A 13,658-nucleotide genomic window follows, 5' to 3' on the forward strand; every position below is an offset into this window, starting at 1 on the left:
TGTAAATTCCCAACACATAAATATAGCCGATAATAAATACAACATCTGCCATGTTCATTTTTAAACATGAACTATTTATTCACAGGCCTTATATAACTTATTTCTGGTAAGTATATTTTAAAAATTGTTTACCATATATCTTCTTGGTATTTTTTAGTGTAGCTCCTTTCAGCAAGAGATTTTCAGGTCCCAAAGACCTAATCAAAAAAAATGAACACAGCTTATTTTAAAAAATGCATAGCATCATCAACTGTGAGGACAGATTTTGCCCTGACACATATCTATCTCCAAGGGTTTCAGGATGTATCTGTCTACTTCTACCATATGTTTACTCCCCAGGACAAGCTGAAAGATCCCTCCCTCTGAAGTGACTTAAGGGAACAGCACAGATGGAAGCACAGCATAGGAGTAGCTAGCAACATGCAGAGGTAAAGAAATGCACAAAGGGATCAAGTGATTATGAGTCACAGATAGCAAGACAAGAACAGGACAGAGCAACAGACAGTGAGGAACAGAAACAGAGGGTCACGAATATAATACTGTGAAGACAAAGTCAAGGTGAGAAAAACACTGACATCTTTGTAGACAGTAATTACCCATCATTTGCAATATCACCCTTCATTTCCTTAAATCTCTTTTAAGCATGACTAAAATGGCCAAGTGGAAAAGTTGAGGTAACTAACTGGGTGACAGAAGAGGAAAAAAATCAACTTCCTTTTTATGAATTGGCTCATTATAAATTACTGGCCTATCATTTCACTTAGGTCCAGGTAATGCACTCTGTTTTATTTACTGCATAGTTCTTCAATTACTCTCCTTTAAACCAGTGTTCGCCATGTGTATTTCCCACCTCGTTAGCCACTATATAACCAAGTACAATAAACACAGAGCCTAGAACAGGTCTAGGAATAGTAGTCAAAGGGTATAGAGGTCTGCTGTTTTGGAAATCCTAAGCATTAATTTTCAACAATCCCCTACCTCTATACACAGAGACCCCACAACTCTGCCAATCAGAAGGTTAGTTAATTATTTATTTTTATATCCTTTTCTATTAAGAAAGGTAGTTAACTATTTTAGTAAGTTTAAAAAGAAATATATCTCCCCTCCCATAAGAACAGGTTAAAGGAATAACAAACTAACCTGGCAACAGCCTCAAGACTATTACTATAGATATTGATTCGCCCAACAAACCTGTAAAAGAACATAATAACAGGTGTATTTTCTATGTCCAGGTGAAATCCAAATACCACCAATATGGAAATAAATCAAAATACAAATAATGCAAAAGATAAGATTCTGAATAAATGACAAAATCCTATTATATTTCTGAGGGAAAAGTTATATTGAATCAAAAGATGTACAGCATTTTAATCTAATCTCTAAAATAATATTATAGTTTGTAAGAAAATAAACAAAGAGTCTAAATTGATTTTCAAGCTCTATTTGGCACTATGCATGCACAGGATATCTCTCTTCTTTATGCCTTTATATAAATAATGTGACTTCTATTTTAGATTCATGTGAAGAAAGGTTTCTGGTGCTAAAACACAACTTTCAAAATCATTAGTCAGTAGTTCTTACACAGGAGCATGCCATCAAAATCACGGGAGGGTTCACCAGATGTGGGGATCTCACCACACATCTCATCAGGTGTGGTAGTGCATGACTGTAATTCCAGCAACTTGGGAGGCTAAGGCAGAAGGATCACAAGTTCAAAGCCAACCCCAGCAACTTAGCAAGGCCCTAAGCAACTTAGCGAGACCCTGACACAAAAAACAAAACAAAACAAAAACAAACATCTATGGGCCCCCATATTTGAGCTCCTAATTCAAGATCCTAGGTGATGCTGATGCTGCTGGTCCCAGGACCATCTTCTGAACCATGGCAGTAGTCTTAGACAATGAATACTTGATTGCCACCTTGGAAATGTCCAGCCTGCATCTTGTAGCTGATCTCAATACTGAGCTTCAGCCAATCATTTAATATGACTGGACACATGGTAATCTGCGTTTCTGCCAAATTTAGTGAAAATGCCCAACTTCTCCTTAATAAGAGTGTTTTACTGTGTATTATTTTTATTTTTAATAAATGTACTTTACCATTCAAAAAAAGTATTTTGTAATTTCAATATAAACATTGTTTTCTTTATAGAACAAGAGAAATACTTTATATTACTATAAAATATGAAAATCTGTTCCTTCATTCATCGTATATTAATTATGCCACTACTGCACTAGGTGCTAAAGATATACTAATAAGTGAAAAAGACATACTCCATTGTTTTAATAAAGATAAAGGAACAATCAAATATATGCAAGTGATTATTACCAAGAGATCTAATTTTATCTAGGGAAATTAGGAATAATCTTATCTACCCTAAAATTCTCTTTCATATTTAAAGCAACTATTCAGTTTCTCAATACATATACAAGAGTATATATATATATTGATCTCTAACTTATAAGCAGAGTAAGTCACTCCCTTTTCTGTGATTCCATGGATTTTGGATTATAGTTATTATTACACTTTAAGCTTAGCTTTACTATTTTATCTACTTTGCTCATTGTGAGTTCCTTGAAGACGGAGAAAAGCTGTTTTACTTTTGGATCTAGTTCTTACTCTCAAGGTGAATATAGAAGATAGGAAAGGAAGGAGGACAGAAGAAATAATGGGAAGGAAGGAGGGCAGTATTCTCACAGTAGGATATACTTTGTTTTCCTCCTATTAGGTGTCAATATAAAGTATATTCAACCATATGATCCCCATTTTAAACAGTGTGCACTAACAAAGTGGATGGCCTAGGTAATGGATGCCATGTGTAATAGAATGACATTAATTGGACAATGTGGGGATAAAACTGTGACTATATCCTCATTAGCAACATGCTCAAATCAACCCAACTAACCAGTCTTAAAATCAAATATCAAATTTTTAAAATCTACAATAACTGTTAACCAGCAAATCTATTCCAGAGAGCCTAAGTATAGAAAAACAGAAGAAATTATACCATTTTACTACTCCTTCAACTTAACTGTTCACTGTGATCAAGAAATAGCATATTTGCAATCCTCTGTTCATTGTGATCACTTCAAGAAAGGAAGAGTGCCTACTAATTGCATGGCCCAATATTGTCTTCCCTTTTTAACAGTGGATGGCATGTAAAAAAGGGTTTTATTTCTATATTAATTAACACTGGGCACTCCATTAGTCTGACAGATTAGCCCTTTGGGATAATATCATTTAAAATTTTGATAGATGGTCATGTTTACAAATAACAAAAATAAACAAAAGAAAAAACATAGGATGCCCGGGCTCACAATAATTTATCTTAGGCTGGTAGTGAACAAGGCTGATTTAATTCATTTTCCTGCCAGAAGGAAGAACAGCTCATAAAAACATATATGTGAGTAGGCTGGCAAGTGGTGGGCGTTTCTTTGCAATACGGCTGGTGAAAAGCATCAGAGCTAAGAGGTAGCAGTATGGAGAGACCAGGTGATTCTTACTTGTACAGGTCAGGTTGAGGCTGTTCACATTCAATTGCTGCTCGGAGGCTATCAATGGACTCAGCTGTACACATTGCAATGGTATCCCGCACGGCATAATGTGTCTAGATGAAAGCAGGGGAATAAAGCAAATTTAAAAAAAAAAAAAAAAAGTGTTTCTTTTCATTATCCTATACAACTGTGTTCCAGAAATGGTATGTTTTAGTAAGAGGCTTTGGCAAAATATTACAAATATTGATGCACATTTCCCACCAAATAAATACACCATAAATAATTTAAAAGATAACCCTGCTATAAGGGGATTTCAAAGATAATAGGAAAAAAAACAACTAAAAGTTCTTCTTGATACTGACGTCAAGAGCATTCCATTTGCAGCAGGCATATAATTAACTAAAAAAATTGGAAATTTAATACATTTATTCTTCCTCCTATTTATAGAACTGAGACTTATTATTTTGCTTACTGTAGTGTATAGCTATGCAGATTTGCACATTTGAATGGAACACAACCCTTTTTGGTCTTAGCAATGTAAAAATTTTGTCAATAATAAGAAAAAACTCATTAATGTTCCATTACACAAATAGCTTAATTAATGATCTTGAAAATGCTCAAATCACTACATTTGGTATGAGGGGCAGGAAGAGGATATTTTGTTAGACAGAATATTCTAATAGAGTGTATTACACACTTGATACATCCAAAACTGAAAGTAAGCTTCAATGAATCCATTTATAAATCATCAAACAAAGGCTAATACTGATTCAAGAAGTACACTGCTTCATGCAGAAGGGAATGCTGTTGACATATAGTCTTTAAGGAATATTATGGCACTTCCTGAACAATATTTAAAACTATTGCCTGATTTTTGAAAACTTCTGTACTTTTAGCTGATGTAATCAAATCAATGTAATAGAAAAAAAAAACTACCTAAAAGTTTTCTTCTTCTAAGTAACTTTTTCATTATTAGGGAATCTTTAGGTAGATTTATTGATTTTATCTTGACATTCCCTAAAATATAGCTCTTTTTAAACAGCTTAAATGCAACTAGTTCATCTCACAATGTCCTTGAAATACAGAATCAGCCAATTAAATGGTAAATTTCCTTTTTCACATATTAAGTACTAGTCTTCAACTCCAGAGGGAATAAATGAGAAAAGAAATTCTCCAAGGATATACTCAGAGATCAGCACATTAATATCATTCCTTAAAGGCAGCACTGAGAGGATTTTAACTCCCTGTTACTGCTCATCATTCTAGGTGATGGCCAAAAACTAACTGCACCAGAAAGTCCCAGGGAAGTAACTTATTACTCATTTAGATGTGACATTTCACCACACTTAAAATTCCTCCTAGTTGTAATAAAGCAAATGTTTGCCAAAGTATATCCTAATGTATTTTTTAAAAGGCAATCAAATTATTCCAGGTTAGAACTCCTAAATCCCAGGAATAAACATATTTTAAAGAAAATATACTTTGTCATTAGGTTAAAAATAAATCAAATTGTAAGGTTAGAGTACATAAAGTTATTTTTATATAGTTTCAGCCTAAAATTACTTGCATTTTAAAAAGTCTAAATAAAATATTACGTGGATTATGTTAACATTAAATTCAAGCAGTGATATAAAAATTGTGGTGGCTTTTATTTGGGGCATGGTTTTTCCCTGCCCAACACCATCCCTATACCCAAAGATGAGAATATACTTAGGAGACAAAGACAATTATATAACAGCTCTCTTCAAATACAAAACCTACATGAATAGGGAAAATAAAGAGTTTAGGAAGCATTTTTTTTGGAAGCACTATTGTATGATTAACTATCCTGAGCTCTAAATGCTTAGGCAAGGTTCAGTCTCTTACCTTACAATTAGATTCCCCATCAAGACTAGCTGTAGTGACATAACAGGTTCCATCAGTGGTACAGGATGATAGAAGAATAAGATCGCAGGGAAAGGTTTCATCTGCACTAACTTCTACTACATCACCAACCTAAAATGGAGAGTAAAATAAATATAAATATAAATGTTTTGAATTCCAAACTAAACATCATTAAAACACACACTAAAGTTAAAACACTAGTAGAACATAACTCCAGCTCTTATGCTTTGAGGGTATCTCAGGATCCTGCACAATGTAAAAGGTGATAAAAAGAATATTACTTAACATCCAGAATTCTCTTTAAGGTCACAAGGATTTAGGATGCTTTCAGATTACCTTAGTATTGACCTTTACCTCTAATAAACAATTCTGACACCCAATTGTTCTGATATTTCTGGAACTAATGTTTAATAAGTAAATGACCTTATCATCTCATGAATGAATCAAGAAAATGTACATATCACAAATTAGGCAATTCATGAACAAAACCTCGGTTAATTATAGAGGCATCAATCATTTCCCCATAATATTTAAATTTTTTTCTAGAGGTCAACCTAAAAATCCATCTGCTATCAGAAGAATTAATCAATAGAGCAATGAAAAACAATTTCCTATCAGCAAATATTCAAAACTCAAACTTGAGAAAAAACCCGAGAGAAGAAATCAGGAATGATTTTATAATGTAAAGAGTGAATCATAATAGTTAAAAGCTTGTACTTTTTAATCTCAATTCACACCCCAGATCCAACACTTAACTATATGACTTTGGGTAAATGTCTTAGGTAAGTTGACTACCTCACAGGATTACTGTGAGCATTGATAAATAATAATACAAGTAAATATTAAGGTGCTTGGCACATGTTAATCATTTAATGGGTGTTAATTATAACTGTTACAATATCATGCAAGAAAGTACTTTACTCAACTTATGAATAACTTATAACATTTATTTTGGAAAAATATAAGAAATTCTCCAAGCACAGCTGGGGTTATAGCTCAGTGGTGGAGTGTTTGCCTAGCATGTGTGAGACACTATATTTGATCATGAGCACCACATAAAAATAAATAAATAAATAAAATAAAGGTATTGTGTCCATGTACAACTTAAAAATATTTTTAAAAAAGAAATTCTCCAAGTAATACTTCTCAATATTTTTAATGGATGGCATACACAGAAAATGATAAATAATGATTTTGTACAGCATAGTCAGATAAAGGGAGGTGGCTCCTGGTGGCAGAAGACAACTCACTTTAGGAAGAAATTGTTATTGTTTGGATGTGAGGTGTACCCCAATAGCTCATGTCTGAGATAATGCAAGAAGTATTAGATGAGAAATGACTAGGTTAGGAGAACCTTAATCCAATCAGTGAATGGATCCCAAGGTGGGATTAATGGAGTAGAAACTGAAGGCAATTATGGTGTGGCTGGAGGAGGTGTGCTTTGGGGGTATATATTTTGTATCTTGCCAGCAGAGTCTCTCTGCTCTCTGATTATCATGTGAGTCACTTCTCTCTACTGCCATGATGCTCCACCTCACCTCAAGCCCCGAGGAATGGAGTCTGTACTTCATAGACTGAGATCTCTGAAACCATGAGGTATCAAACTTTTCCTCCTCCACAATTGTTCCTGTCAGGTCTTTTAGTTATAGCAGTGAAAAAGTTGAATAAAACAGAAGTCAGTATCTGGCACACCAACCAAGACACACTGGCAGTGAAGTGCTGAACTACATGGAACACCTATCTTCTATGTGCAATATTTTGAGACCTAGTCAAGAACAATTTTATTTTCTTTGCCAATCTTAATTAGTAGCCAAGAACAACAGTGTCAATATCTAATTTGTAAATAATATTTTATATTGTTGATCTTTCCTTCCTCACTTACATAAACATTTATGTTTCTTATAATAAAACTACAAACTATGCTTAAAGTATGCAAAAGAAAAAAAGAATCAACAAAATCTTAACATGATGACTGGTAGGCACTGATAAATAAAAACCACAAAGAAAACATTTTTTTTCTTCAACACTTAGAATTTGCTCAGATACAAAATTCGTGTATCTACAATACATGTTGAGGCTGGTGAGGTAGGCAGGGGCCAGATGGCAAAGGGCTTGACCAGCTAGGCTAAGGGATTTTGGCCTTACCCTAAAGGCAAAGGTAAAAGACAATGGTAAAGAAAGGGAATGTTATGACCCAGTTAGACAATCAACTCAAGTTACTTGTTTCCATTCACTATTTTTAAAGCTGCAAGAGAATGTCACTACCACTCCCATCACAAATATTAGGAAAAAATAGATGATCTACAGAATAATATTTTTAGAGCATCAGAGGGCTGAGAATGCAAGGCAACCAAGTGAACTGAATTTCAAAGAGTCCCTCTGAGGAGAAACAGGACAAATCAAATATTTCACAACTGACAGAGCACAAGGTAAAAGATGGCTACCATAAAAGTGGATAAGAAAAAAACAACTGTGTTTTCAACCAATTCTTAAAGGCTAGGAGTGAATCACCATGAAAATTTTGAATATCTACAAGACTGAGAGACAAAAGAAAACCATTAACACATGCTAGCTCTCTCTACAGGTTTCCATTGGTGCTCATGAGAAAGCATAAGGTCAGAACATTTAAAATTACCCTTCTCACTGGTACAGGCATACAGATAATGATCAACTACTGTGGAGAGACAGGCACAAAACATGCCAGAATAGTGGACTCATCTCTCATATGAGGCAAAAGAAGAAAAGCCACCTGCATTGGGAGAAAGGCAGGAAACCTTCTTTGGCAGAAAATGACATTGCTGCTACAGAGGAGACAGAAACAAAAGGGAACTTGCTTGCAGAGACAAAATAGGAAAGACATTCTTATCAAACATTTGACTGCCATAGGAGGAGGTGGGGGCAGCAATAGAGAAAATCCCACATTGAGGCTCAGGTTCATATATCCTAATACAACTCAGGTTCATATATCCTAATATGGAGACTGGAATGGGAGAATGATTAAACCATTCTGTTCCCACCAGGAGCCAACACTGAATAACAAACAACAAATAGCAATCTACTATAGGGTGAGAAGCAACAGAAGAGGGTGAGACAGACACTCTTTGTAGCTCAGGATTCTAGGATGTATTAAAAAAGGGACAACAAACCTGGCAAAACCACTGAAGCACACCAGGTCTCACACAAAGTTTAAGGTAATAGCACAAAGAATCTGAAGTACAGTGATACACTGAAAATATCAATAATGCAATAATTACAACAAAAACCAAAGTCAGCCCATCTCCTGACTACATGAACTCAACCCTCAATAAATACTAAATGGCCTGCTGGAAGAAGCAGGCCCATTTCAGAACATATATAGTACTGACTTCACAGTCTCTGCCATTCTTTCACGTACAATGTCAAAACTCACTGAAAAAAAAATGCACAGAAATCATAAGAAAAAAGCAAGTTATTGTTGAGGGGAAGGAATCAACAAGATCAGTTCCTGAAATGTAGAAATTTTTAAATCATCAAAAAGGGTTATAAAAATAGCTATGATTAAGATATTGAAATACTTAGTGGAAAAGGTAGGCAACATGTAAGAGTGGATGAGAATTTTGGCAGAGATGAATTTTAACAAAAAAAAAAAGAAAGGAAAATGGAAAGTTAGAAATGAAAAAGCATGGTATCAGAGATGATTCCCTTCAACCAGCAGACAAGATACAGCAAAGGAAATAATCAGTAAACAAGAAGACACATAGATCAAAATTATCCAAAATTATATTCAATGAGAAAAGGAGTAGTTAAAAAAAAAGGACAGATCTTTAAGAGGTATGACAAAATATCAGTCTTATAGTCATGTAAATGGAGTCAAAAATAGGAGAGAGAAAATGAGCCACAAAAAATATCTGAAGAGATAATGGTCATGAATTATCTAAACTTAATCAAAACCATCAAGTAATAGTTCCAAGAGAATTTCAAGGAAGATAACTAGAAAGAAAAGTCCAAGGCATAACATAGTCAAACTGCTGAAAACTGAAAAGGAAAGACTTAAAAGTGATCCAAGAAATATCATATTTGGAGGAACAAAAATAAAAATGACAACAGACATACCAGGAACTATGCAAACAAGATGACAATGGAGAAACAACTTTTTTTTTTCAAATTTAGAATTTATATATTAGTTGAATTATATACCTGACCTGAGAAAAGAAGCTTTTCTATGAAATTTGTGCTATTTATGTTTTTTATTTTGAATATTTATTGGTTCTTTTTAGTTATACATGACAGCATAATTCATATTGACATGATAATATAAGCATGAAATATATTATGTTCTAGTGGGTGTACTCAGTGGTGAGACTGACTGTGGTACATTCATGTATGTACATAGGAAAGATACATTATATTATTCTTCATTTACCCATACCCGCTTTCTTCCCTTCAGTCTCCATTGTCTACTTCACTGAACTTCTATTCTCCACTCCCCCATATCAGTGAAAACATATGACCTTTGGTTTGTTAGGACTGGCTTATTTCACTTAGCAAGATAGTATCTACTTCCATCCACTTTTTTTTGGAAAATATCATAGTCATTCTTCTTTATGGCTGAGTAATACTCCACTGTGTATACACACCACATTTTCTTTATGCATTCAATTGTAGCAGGGAACCTACTTTGGCTCCTTAGCTTAGTTACTGTGGATTATGTTTATACATTGATATGGCTGTGTCACCATAGTATGCTGATTTAAAATCATTTGGATATATACTGAGGAGTGGAATAGTGGGTTGAATGGTGGTTCCATTCCTAATATTTTTGAGGAATCTCCATACTGCTTTCCAGAGAGGTTGTACCAATTTGCAGTCCCACCAATAATGTGTGAGGGTACCCTTTTCCCCACATTCTCGCCAACATTTATTGTTACTTATATTCTTAAAAACTGTCATTCTGACTAGAATGAGACTTCTGATTAGAATGAGATGAAATCTCAGTGTAGTTTTAATTTGCACTTCTCTGCTAGAGATGTTGAACATTTTTTTTCACATATTTGTTGACCATTCGTATTTCTTCTTTTGAGAAGTGTTTGTTTAGTTAATTTGCTCATTTGTTAACTGGGTTATTTGGGGGGTTTTTTGGTGTTAAAGTTTTTTGAATTCTTTGTATATCCTGGATATTATCAGCCTATCTGAGGTACAGGTGGCAAAGATTTTCTCCCATCTGCAGGCTCTCTCTCTTCACATTCCTGATTGCTTCCTTTGCTGTGAGGAAGGCTTTTAGTTTGAGACCATCCCATTTATTCTTTTTTTAAAAAATATTTTCTTAGTTGCTGATAGACCTTTATTTTATGTATTTACATGCAATGCAAACCCAGTGCCTCACTCGCACTAGGCAAGTATGCTACTGCTGAGCCCCAGCCCCCATTTATTGATTCTTAATTTTACTTCATGTCTGTTTTGGTACAAAACCCATGCTGTTTTTTGTTATTATAGCTCTGTAGGATAATTTAAACTCCGGTATTGTAATGCCTCCTGTTTTACTTTTCTCGCTAAGTATTGCTTTGGCTATTCTGGGCTTCTTATTTTTCCAAATGAATTTCATGAATGCTCTTTCTATTTCAATGAAGAATATCATTTGGATTTTAATAGGAACTGCATTAAATCTGTATAAATTTTCCTGTAACCTCCTGGTGCAGTTTCGGTAGGTCATATGTCTCTAGAAAATTGTTGGTATCTTTAACATTTTCTATTTTATTGGAGTACAGATTTTCAAAATACTCTATCATCTGTATTTTGGTAGTGTCCATGGTGATATTTCCTTTTTCAATATGGTATGAAGATTCCTCAGAAAACTTGGAATGTAACTACCATTTGACCCAGTTATCCCCTCTTCGGTATACACCCAAAGGACTTAAAAATCAGTATACTACAGTGATGAAGCCACATCAAAGTTCATAGTGGCTCAATTCACAATAGCTAAACTATGGAACCAACCTAGTTCCCCATTAATAGATGAATGGATAAAGATGTGGCATATAAATGCACAATAAAATATTATTCAGCCATAAAGAAGAATGAATTTATGGCATTTGCCAGTAAATGGATGGAACTAGAGACTATTATGCTAAGTGAAATAAGGCAATCCCCAAAAACTAAAGGCTGAATGTTTTCTCTGATACGTGAATGCTGACTCACAATAGGCAGGGGTGGAGGTGAAGGGGAGGTTCATGGGATTGGACAGGGTGGAGTTGGGGGAAAGGTGGGGTGATGGAAATGGGAAAGACAGTAGAATGAATTGGAAAGACATAAATTTCTATATTCACATATGAATACACAACCAGTGTAACTCCATATTACATACAACCACAAAAATAGAAGTTATACTCCATACATACACGCACACGTGCGCGCGCGCGCACACACACACACACACACACACACACTCTACTGTCATATAAAACTAAAAAGAACAAATAAAAAATAAAAGTATATTATAAATTCTGGAGAAATTTTAAAAAATACAACAGATAATTAGTTAGCCAAGGGAAATGATCCAATGGAATAAAAAAATGTTCAAATAATCTAAGAGATGAGACAGATAGCCAAACCATATCAACTATTACATTAAAAGTCAATGGCTGAGCTACCAAATTAAAAGCAAAGATTTTTAGACTGGGTTTTAAAAAAAACAAAAATAAAACCAATAACCAGGACCAAACTAGAAATGCAAAGATATAGAGAGATTAAAAGGATGGAGCATATCATGCAAACAATTTTTTCTTTTTTAAAAGAAAGCAGGATTTACTATATGGGATTGATTGTACTATCCAAAAAATTTACATTCAAAACTAAGATTACTACCAGGGACAAGGATTACACAAGGATAAAGGGGCCAATTCACCAAGAAGACATAATAACCCTAAATAATTTTGCACTTTGTACTATAAAGTACATAAAAAAATTGATGGAACAAAAAATAAAAATAGGCAAATTCATAGTCATACTTGGGAATTGTTTTGTCTCCTTTCTCAATAATTGATAGAGCAAGTAAGAAAATATTAAATGTAGAGAAGGCTTGAAAACATTATCAACGAACTTGACCTAACTGACATTTACACAAAACTCCTCAACAGCAGCAGAATGCACATTCTTTTTTAAAATTCTCAGGTGCATGTGGAACATTCACCAAAATATACTATATTCTGGGCCATAAAACATATCTGAACATGTTTAAAAAGATTGAAATGATACCAAGTATGTTCTCTGAATACAACAGAATTGAACTAGAAATCCATAATCAAAACGTATCTAGAAAATTCCTAAATATTTGAAAATTATAACACAATTGTAATGCATGAATCAAAGAAACATATGGAAAAATGGTCCACATCACATGTTATCAAGGAAATGCTAATTGAAGTAAAAATTAATGAAATACAGCTATACACTTATTAGAATAACCAAAATCTAAGACGCTGACAACATCAAATACTGGTAAGGGCTCATTCAGTACTGGTAGAAATGCAAAAATGATACAACGATCCTGAAAGACAGTTTGGCCGTTTCTTAGGAAATGAAACATACTCTTACCATACAATCAGTCCCTCAACCTTGATCCCTTATATTTACTAAAATGAAATTAAACTTACACACCATAAAAACCTGAAAACAGATGTTGACAGTAACTGTATTCATAATTGCCAGAACTTTAAAGTAAAATGCACTCCAAGAAGTGGATATACAAATAAACTGTGGCACACTAAAAAAATGGAATATTGGGCAGGGGGGTGTGGCTCAAGCAGTAGCGCACTTGCCTGGCATGCACAGGGTGCTGGGATCGATCCTCAGCACCACATAAAAATAAAATAAAGATGTTGTGCCCACCAAAAACTAAAAAATAAATATTAAAAAATTCTCTCTCTCTTTAAAAAAAAAAAAGGAATATTATTCATCACTAGAAAAAAATGAGCTATCAAATAATAAAAAATGGAGGAAACGTGAATGTACATTACTAAGTTAGTGAAGTTAATTTGAAAGGATTACATATTTATGATTCCAACAATATGATATTCTGGAGACAAAGTATCAGTATTTACCAGAGGTGAAGGCTGGGAGTGAGATAAATAGGCACACACCAAAAAAAAGATTTTGAGGGCACTGAAACTATCCTATATGATATCACAATGTCAGATACATGACATACATTTGTCAAAACCCATAGAATATAACACAGAGAGTAATCACTAATGTAAACTATGGGCTTTGGGTGAAAATAGTGTGCCATGTAGATTTATTGATTGT

The 13,658-nt window shown here is 34.1% G+C and overlaps 1 protein-coding gene across 5 annotated transcripts in view; it reads right to left on the minus strand.

Annotated features, from left to right (window-relative positions):
- Atp11c (ATPase phospholipid transporting 11C (ATP11C blood group)) overlaps nucleotides 1–13,658 on the minus strand; it is a 190,687-nt gene that overhangs the window by 69,878 nt on the left and 107,151 nt on the right. For 4 of the 5 annotated variants that reach the window (XM_077106638.1, XM_077106640.1, XM_077106637.1 and 1 more), the window contains 4 exons: nucleotides 5,361–5,489; nucleotides 3,504–3,607; nucleotides 1,141–1,191; nucleotides 133–197 (listed from right to left, as the gene is read on the minus strand). In XM_077106638.1, the coding sequence (XP_076962753.1) occupies nucleotides 133–197; nucleotides 1,141–1,191; nucleotides 3,504–3,607; nucleotides 5,361–5,489 (349 nt within the window). The remainder of the gene's footprint in view (nucleotides 1–132; nucleotides 198–1,140; nucleotides 1,192–3,503; nucleotides 3,608–5,360; nucleotides 5,490–13,658) is intronic. The other variant, XM_077106641.1, reaches the window with a different exon arrangement.

The sequence above is a fragment of the Callospermophilus lateralis genome, chromosome X (assembly GCF_048772815.1).
Source record: "Callospermophilus lateralis isolate mCalLat2 chromosome X, mCalLat2.hap1, whole genome shotgun sequence".
NCBI lineage: Eukaryota > Metazoa > Chordata > Mammalia > Rodentia > Sciuridae > Callospermophilus > Callospermophilus lateralis.